Raw genomic sequence first — 16,963 nt, 5'->3', positions numbered from 1 at the left:
TTGCTTACTGAAGATCCCTTTGCACATCAATGTTTTTCTGAGAAAACATTAATATAATTAATAATAATTTCTAATAAGGAATTCCCTTCTAATAAGGAATCATGGATGAAATGTGAATGACACACTTTTGAGAGGTCATTTGTAGAAAACTGTTGAATCTGGCTGAGAGTTTGAATATCTTACTGTAGGCTTTCAGAAATTTTGGTCAATTCATTTTGAAAACTAGTTATTTTGGTAGATAGAATACTGTGTATTAAAAATTGTGGTAGATATAGCTTTGAAATTTCATATAGTGAGAGGCAGCTTGCACAGGCTCCGTTGTTAAAAATATTTTGTTGAGTTTATATTATTCTAAGTGGACACCGCAGTTCTTATGTTGACTTAATTTGATTCATCCTTTAAGGCTCCCTATCATCAGGGGAGATGGTAAGTCATGGTTGAAATTAGTTTATTGTCCAAATGCTTTAACAAATTTAAAGAACAGATTATATCGGGCACATGTTTTTATATCTGTTTGCTAGAAGCTGTTGTCTGTGGGTCTCTGTATAATCCAATATAATGCTTGCTTATAAACTCTAGGAAAGTTCTTTAAGAAGTAACTTCTTATAGATGGCCAATAGTTTGGGATATGAGAGGAAAACTGTTTGGATTATGACATATTTATATTATTATATATAATATCATTACACTTTTATCTGTCTCTGTATCCTCTTACACCTAGAGCCATCTCTGCATGCATTTCTTTAAGACAGGGATCTCCAGAATGTCATCACTGTTGACTAGTCTGTTGTTGGTGCCCCCAATCAGGCCTCTGTGCAGCTGCAGGATTAGGCCACACCCCCTTTTCTTGGCCTGGCATTGTAAATGTGTGCCACAGGGAGGGAGGGAGAGAGAGAGAGAGAGAGAGAGAGAGAGAGCGCATCTAAGGCCTGCCAGTCCTTGAAATATTTGGTGGTCGTGGAGATGGTATGGATTGCTCCTGGCATATGCGTATATCTAGGATGGGAGGGAATTTGGGAATGACTGATATACCCCCACTTCCTCTCAACAGACCTGTTTGCAAGTTTGCTTGTGGAGTTTCTTTGTGAGTAGACACTTAACCACATCCTGCCACATATCCTACTTCAGTGTTTTTTTTTGTTGTTATAAAAAATGGGGCATTTGTTTTATAGGTGTTTCTGTTTATTTGGGAGGTTAGAAAAGTATGTAAATAAATGAGCATCTCCATTTTTCTGAACCTTTTTGGTTTGCAGAGATCATCTTTTCATAAGCAGAGGGTAGCTGAGTATTTCAGTGGTTCCTTGCTTCCTCCTCCCTTCCCCTCTCATGAGGTGTTGAACACATTGGAAGACAGCTTGATGTATTTAGCTCACACATATACAAGTGCCCATTAACTATAATATGACTGATGAATCTAATTTTAGACCTAACACTCTTGAAAGTCTCATTTTTCTCTTCAACTGATAATATCTTTTATTCTCTGTAATGTGGGGAGGACCTGTTTTTGTGTATTTGAAGCAAGGAGTTTTACTTTTTATCCTTTGTAGTACTTAACCTGTTTTCATTGCATGAAGTGTGAGTTTTGTGTTTAGATTTTCTTTTTCCTTCCCCCCCCCCCCAACTTGGTATCGTTGATTATTTCGGTCAAAGACCCCATTTTGCCTGTCTGTTTAGCATTATTTCCAGTGGTGCTTCAGTATTTCTGTGTATTCCAGCTGTTTATAGAGTCTTTATGTTTCTCTGCATTTTTTTTTGTTTTATTTTTTGAGGTGTATATACACAGTTACACTTCATGGAGTTGCATCCAGCCAAGTATCCATGTTCTTCTTGTGAAGAGGCAGAAAAAATCACCTCTCCCAAGAATTTCCACCTTCTGACCAAGGGAAATGTGTCCTGAAGAGCTGTACACAGATGGGAGGCAACTTGTTTGCTTGTTCTGCTGCTAGAGCATTGATTTAATTAGAAGACAGGCTGTGGGTGGCCATGTGCAGACAAAGAAGCACCAGACATGTCGAGCCCAGTTAGCCTGGGACAGTAAAAGTAAGTTACACTCTTTTTAAAACACTTTTGAGTAGTGATGCTAATTCTTGCCTTTAGTACTACGGGGCAACTTGTAACTTACTGTTTGTGTTTACATAGTAGGTACACCTGTTCTTTTCCGAGGACCCTAGAAATTAAATGTGCTTTCTAGCACAAAGTACCTGCTTAATGGAAAAGCAGTGATTTTTTTTTTCCTTAAAATTTTTTTTTTTAGAATAAAAAGCAAACTGAATCAATTATTACATTCTGATTTAATTTTACACTACATCAAAACTGTGTATTAGTTTTTGGTCAAGTCAAAACACTGAAGTACAGAGCTTATTATGTTTTACTTTGTACTGATGGGAACATGAAACAGTTTTCCCTTTTTTCTAGCCATTTCTTGATAAGTTGTGTGGACCTTATCAGATGTATTCATCTTGGCTGAATCTAGTAGAAGATACGGTCCGAGACTAGATTTAGCAGTTCCTGTGGAGCATGTAGTTTTATATGTGAACCCTCATTTTGCTCTTGGAATTGGTACTCTCCAAGAACATACTACATTTTGGAATTCAGTTTTGAGCTACTTAAAGCTGCATTTGGTAGTACGGTGGAGTTGGTGGTCATCTGTGTTTTGGCTGTGTGTGGAAGCATCTTAGACTTATGAATTGAGTCCTGTATGTTTTAAGATATTAGATTCGTGGTGCCTGGGTGGCTCAGTGGGTTAAAGCCTCTGCTTTCGGCTCAGGTCATGATCCCAGGGTCCTGGGATTGAGCCCCGCATCGGGCTCTCTGCTCAGCAGGGAGCCTGCTTCCTCCTCTCTCTGACTGTTTCTCTGCCTACTTGTAATCTCTGTCTGTCAAATAAATAAATAAAAATCTTTATTAAAAAAAAGATATTAGATTCATTGGCCCTTATATTTGTAGCAGTGTGACTATTAAATCATTTTGTATGTGTGTGCATGTGTGTATTTGGGTCATCGGTTTTATAATCGAATATCTACTTTTTTTTTTCTCCTTTTTTGTGATTTCTGGGCTAAGAAGCTTTTTCTGTGTTGAACAATATCACAGGCTGATATCATGAAAGACTGCCCTCTGATTTTAAGTTTTTGCCCATTTTCGCAGATTTATTTAGAATCTGGAAAGGAATGAAGGGACTTACATTACATGATTTTTAGGAATCCCATCAAGATCACATCCTAATTCCCATTCCAAAGCAGGACAAAATATTGCTTCAGTTTTCTTTCATTCATATTCTCTCTGTTCATCTCTCTCCAGTTCTTATGTGTGTAGTAGGCTTTACCTAAATGTTAGAATAATGCAGGATTGCATCTCACTGTAGCAGAGCAAACAACTTATAATTAAATTCTAGGCATCCCAGTTGATGAAAGTTCTTTGGTCATTCCCACTGCCAGAGGATTGTTACTAGTTGTCATTCTCACTTAGGGTCTAGCCTCCTGCATGGTACACACATTTCCTGGCAGTTCATGACATGCTTATACTAGAACGTAGGACATCAACACTGTTAACACTTGTTAGGCTTCTTAGAAAATCCAGGGTGAGGAACTTATTTATGTTTTCTTCTCTTGGAGTATGTGCAGATGTTAACATTTTCTAGTGTGTTGAAGTCATCTTAATAAAAAGAAGCATTATAGGTTACTACTTATAAGTTAGTAATCCCCTTTTCTCCCCTCCAATTCTGACCATGTCCTCTCCTCACATTTGATAGGATGATTTAAGTCATTGTGATCCCATTATCTGTTAGGTTCTTTTTGAGTGATATTTCCATATTATTGTCAACATGGTTAAAAGGTGTAATTATTTAGGTTGAAGGGAAGTGTAAGTGGATGATGCCAAATTTAGCTCTACTAGAGAAACAGCTACATTTGTCTCTTCTATTGTAGTTCATGTGGAAAGGACAATCTCAGGTACTGTGTGTGCTAACTTCTCCCTGGACATGGTAAAGAATCCAACTAAAAGTTTAAAACTATTTCAGATGTGCAAGTCTATTGGAGCCAATATTTTATTTTAGAGTTTTGTGTTATGTTTGACAAGTAACTCTTTGTACTGCAGTTCTGTGGCTTTCAATTAAAAAAAAAAAAAACAAAACCCATGAAAATAAACTGCTGTGATGTCCTTTTTCTGCTTAATTATGTTATATATTTATTTGCAAATTAGGCAGGTTAATAATAGAAAGGGGTTGAGTATAGAGGTGCGGTGTTTTTTACTAAAAATATTTTATGGTAATAAAGAAAAAAAATGCTTCTATTTTTTATCAAAATATTGTATGCCAGATCAACACTTGCTCTAATGAACAAGTAGCAACATTTGTTGCAATTATTATGACATTTCTAGAAGAGTTTGGATGTTCATGAGGATCATAAAAAGCCTTACTTCCTAATACATGTGCTGTTGTATGTGAAGCTTTTTTTCCCCAACATAAAATATGTTGTCTTTCCTGTTATTGAAGCATTAAAAAAGTGAACTGTCCCAGATACTAAAACTGGGTATTCAATGTAACATATTTGACCTAAATGTTCACAGGGTGTGATGCAAACAAATGTTCTCTCAACTTACATCCAGGAGAGCTAAAGTATTACTTTAACACATGTTAAAAGTAGAGCACTGTAACTATTTGGCTAGATAGAATTCTGGGCTGTCTAAGTTGAGTAATTTCCTTAGGCATTCCAACTTTGATCAACCACAGCAAGAACTTTTAGCATGTCTGTAAAGCAGCCAGTGCATCTGTAAATATGTCCTGAGGTAGAGAGAATGCCAGAAAAAGAAAGAATACTTGCTGTCATTAAGGAGCAGTTACAGAATGAAAATGGAAAGTTTTTTTTGTTTCCCTAGGAACTTTTTTTAGATCATTGAGCCTCTGATGTCTAAGTATGCCCTGTGGTTCTGTATTAATGAGTGAAAGATACTTAATTTGGGCCTAGTAAAAATGTTTTCTGGCTAACTGCTGCTGAAACTTATTGGTTAGAGTCCATTAATTCTTAACGTTTCCAGTCTTTATTAATGTAATGTTAATTGGCTAAAAAATCCAACATAAACAAGAGTGTAATCAGTCAAGTGTGTCTTGATTGTTTTTCATTGGCTAGTATTTCGGTGGAAGTATTCTCATATGCCCTGTTTTAGAGAATAATGCTAAAAACAGGCAGCAACATCACTATAGAAATAATTTCTTATACCTTTGTTTTCAACAAAGGTGAAAATAGGTTTTCTGGGTTTTATTTTCAGTGACTTGAATATGAATTTGCAAATACCTACTAGTTTCTATATACAAACATTAACTAAGGATATTTATTTATTTATTTTTATTTATTTTTTTTTTTAAGATTTTATTTTATTTATTTGACAGAGAGAGATCACAGTAGACAGAGGCAGGCAGAGAGAGAGAGAGAGAGAGAGGGAAGCAGGCTCCCCACTGAGCAGAGAGCCCGATGCGGGACTCGATCCCAGGATCCTGAGATCATGACCTGAGCCGAAGGCAGCAGCTTAACCCACTGAGCCACCCAGGCGTCCCAACTAAGGATATTTATAATGGTAAATTGCCCTGTGCTATGTTGGGAGCTGCATGTTTCCCACATTTTTGGACACAACATGCTCTTATCACATGGATATCACTTGCCTGGAGGTCTTTTAAGGAATTAACAACTACTTGCCTGCTGGATATTAAATTGGACATTCTGGCTAGCTTTTTTCTGTCCTTGTTTTCTGTAGTCCTGTGATAACAAATATTGTGACTTCTAATTAGCTCCAGTTGTGAAAATTCTGCTTTTTAGGTCAATTTTATATCAAACATTAGTTGAGGGGTGCCTGGGTGGCTCAGTGGGTTAAGCCTCTGTCTTCACCTCAGGTCATGAGCTCAGAGTCCTGGGATTGAGCCCTGCATCTGGCTTGCTGCTCAGTGGGGAGCCTGCTTCCCCCGCGCCCCCCCCCCCCCCCCCCCTTTCCCCCTTCCTCCTTTTCATCTTTTTCTCCCTTTTGTTAAAAAAATAAATAAATGAATAAATAAAATCAATCAATCAATCTCTTGAAAAAAAAAAAAACCTGACATTAGGATGAATCCATAATCTTGTAATTTCTATGAGGCAGAGCTCTTTGATCATCCACATTTTTCAGTTACTCAAAACAAGGGTAACACAGTTAAATAAAATTAACTAGTAGTAAAAACAAACAAACAAACAAACAAAAAACCTAGTAGCTTTACCTTCTCTTAATAGAGTGTTGATTTTTTTTTCATAACTGGACAAAAGGCAGTATAATTGGTACAGCTTTTAAGCCCATCCCCAATATCCTGAAAGAGGTGCAGAGAAATGGTGATTGGGCAAGTTGTCGAGGGTGGGTAGGGGAAGGGCAAAGCTTGGGTAAGCTAATTGTGATTTCATAGGCAAGGTACTTAAGTGGATTTCTGAGTTGGTTACCTTGTTACTGTTTGTTTACCCAAGAATTTTTCTGTAAATATTGTCCATCTGAATGCTATAATTTGTTCAAATTTAATACTTGTTTGATTTCATGTGCCTATTGCTTTCATCTTGAAATCACTATAGTTCACACTGAGATGAGAGCCAGCTTTTATAAAACTATGTGGGATCTGGTATCTAATTTATAGATAGATTCTTACTATCCTTTAATTATTTTACCTGATTCTCTTTGTCATATTTTACATACTACCTGAATATTGATACCACTGCCCCCCCATGTAACTGTGTAGATTTTATGTGTTTTTGTGTGTGTGTGTTGTTTTTTGAATTTTTCTGCTCCAAATTACTAGCCCCAAAGAGAGTATCATGTTTTATCATTTTGATAATGGCAGTCACTATTGGATAAAGTTGTAGATGAAGTTGACTAATAGTGATCAAGGAAGTCTTGAGAAAAATACTGGGATTCCTCATTCTTCTTGTGGATTCTGGGGATAAAGCTTATCTGACTTGTTGGTAGGAGCAAAAAAGTATTATAAATTCCAGTCGTCATAATCAGAAGATATGTGGCATTCCTGACCACTAACCTGGCACTTCTTAGTAAAGTGTGTTGACATGTAGTAGTTAGATTATAGGGCTTACTTCTGTATTTATTTTTCTTGTTTAAGTAGCAAAAAGGAAGAATGTTCAGTATTTTAAATATTCAACTAAGCATGAGAATGAAATCATGATTTGTTGTTTGGACTGGCATTTGTGTCAGAGAGCTCCTTTGTCTGAAATCTGTATTGTATATTCGGTTTTCACTGAAGACTTAGCAAAGCTCAGATTTTGCATCAGAAGCTTGATACCTTACTAACTCTTGAGCCAGTGGTTGCAGAAGAGACACCTCATATGTTAATTGGCTCATAGACTAGTTCTTAAAAATTGGAATTTGTTGCCAACATTTAAAAACTAGGAGACTCAAAAATCTGGATTTCAAACTTCTTTTGAAGAAAATAAGATCTGGCCACATGGAGCATGCATTCTCTCAGGGCTATAGTCTGCTAGGCCCAAATGACAGCTGCCATTTTTGGCACAGGAGGCTTTGTAATTAAGACTGTATTTCAGTTCAAGGTAAAGCTGAAAATAAGGCTTGGACAGATAAACCAACTTTTGTCTTGTTGAAAGGGCCAAGAAAATGAATTGATAGCTTAACAGGGATTTCTACCAAAAGTAAGAGTAAAACTGGAATGAGCTTTGATTTAATTTTTTGCAGTTGGAATTGGACTGAAATATTAACTTATTATTTTGAAAATGAATTTCAAATCAAACTAAAGACTTTCAAAAAATTTCCCATTGAAGCACTTTGAACCAGAACCTAGTATCTCACTCCAAAGAGTTTAGAGCTGGAGCTAAAGCAGATCAAAGTACTGTACGACCCAACTAAGATCGAACTAAATTGTTCCTTTATTTACTTCTTGTCTCAGGAGTAAAATATTATTTTCAGTGTTCGTGGTTAAGAATGTACCAGAAATGACCATAAGTACAAGCATATTGCACTGATTTCCAAACTTTGTCTTGCTAAGCTAATTTAGCTTCCAACATCATTTATCTTATCTTGAGCCCACTACTTCGTAATGGAAAACATACTTAGAAAAGTCGTTGATTTGCACATAATATTTGTGGCTGCATATGTGAGGATTACCCAGAAAGCTTTGTATGTCTTTTTCAGTAATTCTCTCATTTTATTAATCTTTTCCCAATTCATCTAATTTTTCTTCAGTAAAATTGATTCTTGGCTCCCAAAGTGGTTAGCTTTTGTAGCCTCTCATAGTTCATTTGTGTGTTTTTGCTTTTTGCCTCTTCCATGCTGTTGCTGATAAATGCCTTTATTTTTTAAAATTTTAAAAAAGATTTTATTTATTTATTTGTAAGAGAGAGGGAGGTGAGAGAAAGAGAGAGCGAGAGAGAGAGAGAGGGAGAGAGCATGAGTGGGTGGGAGGGGCAGAGGAAGAGGGAGAAGCAGACTCCTCCCGAGCAGGGAACCTGAAGTGTCCGATCCCAGGATCTCGAGACTGTGACCTGAGCTGAAGGTGGAGGCTTAACCACTGAGCCACCCATGTGCCCAAAATTACTCATTTAAAAGTAATTCAGTGGCATTCAAACATTCATAATACCGTACCACTACCACTTTATGTCTTGTTCCAGAAACACTTCTATCTCCACAAAGGGAACTGTGTACCTATTAAGCAATTGCTTTCTATTCCCTCCTCTCCTAGCCCCATGGCGACCACCAATCTGCTTTCTGTCTCTATGGATTTACCTATACCGGATATTTCCTATAAATGGAATCATACAATATGTGATCTTTTGTGTCTTCTTTTACTCAGCATGATATTTTTAAGATTCATTCATATCATAGCATGTGTCAGAACTTCATTCCTTTTTGTAGAGGATTATTCAGCATTGTTCATGATTATGCCACAATGTATTTATCCCTTCATCTGTTGGTGGACATCTAAGTTGTTTCTACTTTTTCACAATTGTGGAAGGTGTTGCTGTGAACATTCCTGTACAAGTATTTGAGTACCAGATTGTTAAGTCATACTAACTGCGTATTGAAGTTTTTGTGGAATCAACAAACTGTTTCCACAGCAGCTGACCCATTTTCTATTACCAACGGCAGTGTATAGTTACTCTGTATTCTTGCCAGTGCTCGCTCTTTTTGTCTTTGTTTCTAACCTTCTCATAGGTGTGAGGTGGTACATCACTGTGGTTATGATTTTTATTTCTCTAATGATTAATGATGTTGAACACCTTTTCTTTCTTTTTTTTTTTAAGGTTTTATTTATTTATTGGACAGACAGAGATCACAAGTAGGCAGAGAGGCAGGCAGAGAGAGGAGGAAGCAGGCTCCCCACTGAGCAGAGAACCTAATGCGGGGCTCGATCCCAGGACTCTGAGATCATGACCTGAGCCGAAGGCAGAGACTTTAACCCACTGAGCCACCCAGGCACTCCTGAACATCTTTTCATGTGCCTGTTGACCATTTGTCTATCTTCTTCAGAGGAATGTCTGTTGATGTCTATTCAAGTCCTTTGGCCATTTTTGAATTGGGTTGTTTTTTGATTATTAGGAGTTCTTGATATGTTCTAGATACTATACTACTGTTGCAAGTCTTATGTCAAAATAAACACTTGAAAGGAAAAATAAATTGTAACTACCCACATAGTTTTCTTGTCTCCTCAGTATAGCCCTCTGACCATGCCCAGTACTCCCTGTTTCCTGGCCTGTTTCATTTTTCTCCATCATGTTTCCTGCTATGTAATATGTCATCTAATTTATTTAATGTTTTATTGTCTGTCGCCTATAGCTAGAATGGGGGTTCCATGTGGGAAGGATATTTTTCTGTTTTGCTGTATCTCCACGGTTTACACCCCAGATTTACAAACTATGGCCTGAAAGCCAAATCTGGACTGCTGCCTGTTTTTGAGTGGTCTGCAAGCTCAGTATGGTTTCTACTTTTTTAAATGATTAGAAAAAAAGTCAAAAGAAGGATAATGTTTCATGTCACCAGAAAATTATATGAAACTTAAATTTCGGTGTTTATAAATGAAGTTTTATTGGAACAAAGCCATGCTTATTCCTTTTTGTATTTTCTCTGGCTGCTTTCATGCTACAAAGGCAGAGTTGAGTAGCTGTGGAATTGCCTGTGTGGCCTCCAAAGCCTGAACTATGTAATGTATCTGGTGCTTTACAGAAAAGATTTACCTGCCACATAGGTGGCCAATAAATATCTGTTGAGTGAATGAAACTTAACCTGTACCACCACAGAGGAATCTAATTTGGAAATCTTTCAGTAATCCAGTTCTCAAAAGTTTGACCTTAATTAGCTGCTGAACGAACAAACACAAAAAAATCCCCAAGTGATTTTTTTGTATATGTGCTGCTGAAGCGAGCACTGCAAATGACTGTTTGGTGATACATTTTCACCAAACGTATTTCATCCTGTAAATAATGAGAATTGATGATAAAATACCAGGGAATTTGTAATTCTTAGGATAGTGTCAGATAGGATAAGTGTACTGCACAGGTTTTGCCAGTGTTAATTTGAAAAAGACTGTAAGAACATGGGGTATACATCCTGTTTCTATTACTGTGTTTAAGAAAAAGTCAACGAATAGTTTGTTTTAGAAGCTGTTTTTTCCCTCTTTCTCTTCAGCTTAAGGTTAATAAAGCTACCTGCTTGTTGGTGAAAGCAATAATTAAAATGACTTTGATATCTAACACAATTTGAATAAGTAACCATATTATCACATAATTTCATTCTACTATATTTTATTCATCTAATGATATATTTGTTGATTTGCACTAGAATAACAGGATATGAAAACTAATATGTTAGTAATTTCCTGTAAATGTCTAACTTCTTTTTTTTTTTTTAAGATTTTTTTTTTTTTTAATTTATTTGACGGACAGAAATCACAAGTAGGCAGAGAAGCAGACAGAGAGAGAGAGAGAGGAGGAAGCAGGTTCTCTGCTGAGCAGAGAGCCCGACGTAGGGCTCGATCCCAGGACCCTGGGATCATGACCTGAGCCGAAGGCAGAGGCTTAACCCACTGAGCCACCCAGATGCCCCAAATGTCCAACTTCTTAAAGGAAGATCAGAAATTGGACAAACATAAATCATTTTATATAAAAATGATTTTATAATGTGACAGTCTAGTTTTTATACAACATTTGAAAACTAAATTGTTTGCATCTGTAAGAGCTGTTAATCGAGGTCTCATAATAGATTCCAGAGGTACAGTATACCCTATAGCCTTGCAAACAGTTCTTACTTTATTTTATGCTTTCAGCAAAGGACATTAAATGGGTAATACAGGTTGTGGTTTATAGTGCAAGAGTAATGTTTTGCAGATCTTTGCCTTGGCTTGGTGTTTCCAAATTTTGTTAATAGGAAAGGGTTTACAGGTCATGATGGGGATGTAGCTCCTGACTTGCATTCTTGGCCTTTCCACCCTCTCTTTGCTGGGTCAAGCAGTCGGAGGGATCTTTGTAAAACTTGTGTCTCCCCTGAAGGTTATGAGTAAGCTTAAAAAATATTTTGCTTTTAAAATTTCATCTTTTAGAAGCTGAAAATGCTCTTGCTTGAATTTATTTCATTTCTTTTGTTTTAATTGTGAAAAGATTGGATTCTAAATACTCTTAAATTCTGACATTTCTCTATAAGAGTAACTTGTAAGAATAAGTATCAGCTTAAGGGTTATAGTTCACAATGATCAATTATCCTATTTATATCTAGTTATAATTAACTCCTGTTCATTCATTCTACAGATATTGAGTACCTAATAAATGCCAAACATTACGTTAGACATTAGGATACAACACCAAAAAAGACAAATTATTGTACTTATGGGGCTTAACATTCTGTGGATAGAATTACACAAAAAGTACATGTAATATCAGGTAATGAAAAGTGCTGTAAAGAAGCATAAGATAGTGAGAGGAAAAAAATGGTTGGGAAAGTTGGTGAAATGCTAATAACTCAGTAAGGGGAGGGCCCTCTGATACCATTTGAGCAGAGACTTAATGAAATAGAGGAGAAACCCATGTGAAGATGTTGGGGAGGAGAGTTTTTGGTTAGAGGAAAAAGTACCCTATTATCCCTTAGTTCATCTTATTCTTTATACCACATCACTGTGGGACTTCAGCTATTTATACGTATGTATATATATGTGTTTACACACACACACACACCCCTTCACAGACATGTGCGTGCACACGCACACAGTCTTTATTGATTGGCTCTTTCTCCTACTAGAGTCATTCACTAAACTTAGCATTTCAAAGGATTAAATGAACAAATGTAAAAGCCCTGAGGTGGCAATGTTCTCTGTGTGCCCATGGAATTGCAAGGAAGTCAGTGTGGCTGGTACATAAGATGTGTGAGGGAGGGAGGGCCAGGTCATGTAGGATCTTGTAAACCTTGGGAATTAGGACTTTAGATTTTAAGTATTATGGGAAACCATTGTAAATTTTTGAACATGAGAATAACAGGGTCTGATAGATATTGGAAAGATTGCTTGCTACTAATTGGGCATAATTATTTCTAGTTGTACAAAATGATTTAGGTCAGAAAATCAACAAATGACCATTTAAAAAACTTAATGTGTATTTTTTATAAGGGGAAAATTAGTATATAGGTGATTAGTTTATATTAAGTGAGAGTACACTTCTTTTTTGTCTGTTTTATCAAAGTATAATTTATATACAACAAAATTCACCAATTTTAATTGCATAATTTGATGTTATGATAAATGTATACAATCATGTAACCACCAATATAATCATGGTATGTGACATTTCTGTCACTTCCAAAATTCCCTCTTAATGTCTCTCTGCACGGGAGAGGCATTCTTTCAGTGGCCACTGGCAACCACTGTCTGCTTTTTATCATAATTTGGCCTTCTCTAGAATTTGGATTAAATATAATCATATACTATGTGGTCTTTTGTGAGTGGGTTCTTTCACTTAGCATGATGCTTTTTTTTTAATTTTTCTTATTTTGTTATTATTTATTTATTTATTTATTTATTTTTAAAGATTTTATTTATTTGACAGACAGAGATCACAAGTAGGCAGAGAGGCAGGCAGAGAGAGAGGGGGGAAGCAGGCTCCCCGCTGAGCAGAGAGCCCGATGTGGGGCTCGATCCCAGGACCCTGAGATCATGACCTGAGCAGAAGGCAGAGGCTTTAACCCACTGAGCCACCCAGGCGCCCCAGAATGATGCTTTTGATATTCCTTCATATTGTTAGGTGTATTAGGGGTTTGTTCCTTCATTGCTGAGTAGTATTTCATTGTGTTGATATATCATAATTTGTTTATCTATTTACCAGTTGATGGGCATTTGGGTTGCTTCCAGTTTTTGGCTGTTCTGATTAAAGCTGATATGAACATTTCTATTCAAGTCTTTATGTGGACATATGCTTTCATTTTTCTTGGATAAATACCCAGGAGTAGAATTTCTGGATCTATGGTAAGTGTATGCTTCACATTAAAGAAACTGCCAAGCCATTTGTAATTTTCATTCTTACTAGCTAATGGATGAGGGTTGCAGTTGTTCCACATTCTTGCCAATACTTGCTATTGTCTGTTTTCTTAATTTTAGCCATTTTATTATTTTATTTCATGTTATTTTAAACCATTTTAGAGGTTTATATAGTGGTTTTAACTTATATTTCCCTAATGGCTGATGATGTTATGCATCTTTTCATATGTTATTTGCAATCAGTACATAAAATTGTTTGCCATTAAAAATTTTGGAACATTTGTCTTACTGAGTTGTGTGAATTTTTTATATATTCTGAATGTAAGTCCTTTACCTTTATGTATATTTTGTAGGATTTTTCTCCCAAGCTGTGGGTTGATTTTTTTTTTAAAGAAACTTTCAATTTTAGAACAGTTTTAGATTTACAGAAAAATTCAGAAGATAGTGCAGAGAATTCCCATATACTTAACACCTGATTTCCCCTATTATTAACATTTACATTAGTATGGTGTATTTTTCACAATTAATGAACCTGATTTGACACATTATAATTAACTGAAGTCCATACTCCATTCAGAATTCCTTCATTTTTACCTAATGTAAATGCTTTTTTCTGTTCCAAAGTGGTTTTTTTACCTTAGATTATTAAAATTTTCATCTTAGAAGTTCAGTTTATTTTTTTTTTAATAGCTTCCTTTTCTTTTCTTTTACCCTTGTGTTTTCTTATACCTACATGAACATATAGAGCATGTTTGTGAGAGCTGTCTTAACATTGTTAGCTAGCTTTGGAATTGTTTGCTACTTCTATCATTTGTGTCGTTTCTGGATGTTTTCTTCATTGTAATTTCTTCTGGTTATGGGCCATAGTTTTCTGCTTATTTACATGTCTGGTCATCTTTGGGTTTATACTAAACATTGTGAATTTTATATCTTTGGGAGTTGGCTATTGCAGAACTTTGTTTTGGGACACTTGTTCATTGCAAATCATTTTTATTTTTTTTGAGGCTTGCTTAAAACTTTGTTAGTGCCAGTCTAGAGTAAATTTTCTAAGGTTAACTGGGTCTAATTTTTGTGGTGTTACCTTCTGAGACTCCCTGATAGCCTCAATCTGGCTGATGGGAAGATAACCTATTCTCACCTCTGTATGAGCTCCAGAAATTGTTTAGCTTACTGTTTTCCAGAGCATTTTCCTTTGGCCTTGGTAGTTCCCTAACAAATATATGCAGACTAATACTTATTTAAAGACTCTGGATCTCTGGACTTCTCTCTGTAGGTTTTTTCTTTTTGTATCCTGTATTGCATATACTAGCCTTTCTAGCCTCCTTGAACTCATAACTTCATCTCCTCAACTCTGGAAGAATGTTGGCTTTCTTTTGGGTTTCTTTTCCCTGTGCTATGGCCTGGAAAGTATCTCTGGGAATTAAGTTGAGGCATCTAATTTGTGACTCTTCTTTCAGGATCACAGTCCTGTGCTGGCTATTTATTGAAATCCATTTGTTGTGTATTTTGCCCGATTTTCTAGTTAGGAAGATAAATATAATCTCTATTATGCCTTCATAGTCAGAAGCAGAAGTTCAGTAGATATACTTCTTAAAAAATTATTTATTTTTTAAAATTTCTTTTCAGTGTTCCAGAATTGTTTATGTACCACACCCAGTGCTCCATGCGATATGTGCCCTCCATAATACCCACAGCAGGCTCACCCAGCCTCCCACCCCCTTCCCCTCTGAAACCCTCAGTTTGTTTCTCAGAGTCCACAGTCTCTCATGGTTCCTCTCCCCCTCCAATTTCCCTGAACTCACTTCTCTCTATACTTTTGAAGTTATATATATAAAATGTTTTTTTTAAATTTAAGTCATCCCTGTACCAAACGTGGGTCTTGAACTTACAACCCCCACATGGAGTCACACACACTACCAACTGAGTCAGCCAGGTGCCCATGAAATTATTAATATAGTTTGAAGTAGGAGAAATATTTTTGAAAAACATTTCTTCTAAGGTATCTTTTAATTTTTTGCATGTTTTTTTGTATGTATTTTTAAAATGTCAAGTTTAAACCATCATGCAGTAGTCATTTTCAGAATAACTTTGTTCAGTCTGATTTCTAATTGGATTATGTTAAAAATTTTGCCGAGCTGATTAGCTGATATATTCCATTTCAAAGATTGTTGAGATATTGTATACCCTGGTACGATCTTGTATGTATATTTTGGGAATTACTACACGTAGGTAGATGCTTTACATTTTTTTCACATTTCCGTTCGTTTTCCATACTTTGAAGATATACATGACTTGGCAAGGGAGGTTGTATGTAGTAAAGAAAAAAACCTCAAAAAACAAAAAACCCCAAACCTTTGTAATGTAATTTACTTGCTTATAATCTCTTCTGCTCTGTTCTCTATGAAAAGATCAAGGGCAAGAATTCAGTTTTCATCTGTATTAAACCACAATTCTTAATTAATTAATTAATAAAATTAATTATCATTTAATTATTCTTTGGTTGTGATCTCTTTCCCAAGATTTAATTATGAACTGATTTAGCTAGAAATATTAAGTTGGAAGACCTTAATGAAAATCCTTATGCTTAATTATGCATACTCTTTCCTCCATCTTATAAAATGCCTTTTCTTATTCATGGTTTTATTTATTTCTTACATTTCACAGTTCTGATCCTTTCCCTTCTCTCTCTCTCTCTCTTTTTCTATTCCTACTACTATCATTTCCATGCCAGGTAGTTAGTATTTCAAGCCAAGTTGTAAAATAGCCCTCAGTTTTGTCTCACTGATTTCAGTCTCCTCTCCTTCCTTCTCATATAACATGTGAATGTCAGTTTGTTTCCTTGATGAATATACCCATTTTGACTTTCTCTTATACAGAAATCTTGACTGGCTTCTCATTGTTTTTTTATTCAGGTTCAGCTTCTGATGTATTCAGCATGTCTCAGTCTTCAGATTTGGCTCCAGTAAATCATTTTTGCTAAATGTGTCTTCTGTGGCTCTGACACTTTCCCATTGCCTACATGTTGCTCACATAATTTCCATCAACTGGAATTTTCCAGCTTCCTGGCTACCTTCAGGAAGCCTGCTGTTAACTTTTCTGTCTTAGTGGGCCATTGCTTTTGGGTGCTCAGAGCATTTATTATCTGTTTACTCAGTTCTATATAATTATATACTTTTTTGTTTTTTTCTATCCTGTGATCTTATTTTAAAGTTCTATTGACTATAAGGTTATTTAACTGCATTAGGACAAAAGCCCTGTTCTCTAATCCCTGACCCCTTTGCTCTAGTTATAGGTACATATTAAGGTTTAATGTTGTAGTCAGTTTTCTTGGATCTTGAAGAAATACAGGAAACGGGGTATTTGTAGATGATATGAGGCATTTGGTGATCTAAAGGTTGATCCAGATTTGCCCTAGTTTATTAGATAATATAGGTCTTACCTTAGAACAAAGTTAATTTTCTGGATTGACTCAGTTTTCTAGAATGT

The 16,963-nt window shown here is 36.0% G+C and overlaps 1 protein-coding gene across 4 annotated transcripts in view; it reads left to right on the top strand.

Annotated features, from left to right (window-relative positions):
- TASP1 (taspase 1) overlaps positions 1-16,963 on the top strand; it is a 253,042-nt gene that overhangs the window by 10,033 nt on the left and 226,046 nt on the right. The window contains exon 1 of one of the 4 annotated variants that reach the window (XM_032859199.1): positions 1,897-2,040. The exons of 2 other annotated variants lie outside the window; for them this stretch is intronic. Coding sequence is in view for 1 of the 2 variants with exons in the window: in XM_032859198.1 (XP_032715089.1) it covers positions 13,463-13,465 (3 nt within the window). In the remaining variant the exon portion in view is untranslated. Of the gene's footprint in view, positions 1-1,896; positions 2,041-13,349; positions 13,466-16,963 lie in introns of those variants that run through there. One more of the 4 variants, XM_032859198.1, reaches the window with a different exon arrangement.

This window comes from Lontra canadensis, unplaced genomic scaffold (genome assembly GCF_010015895.1).
Source record: "Lontra canadensis isolate GAN:19392208 unplaced genomic scaffold, GSC_riverotter_1.0 scaffold16, whole genome shotgun sequence".
Taxonomy (NCBI): domain Eukaryota; kingdom Metazoa; phylum Chordata; class Mammalia; order Carnivora; family Mustelidae; genus Lontra; species Lontra canadensis.
This window is presented reverse-complemented; position numbering and strand designations above follow the sequence as displayed.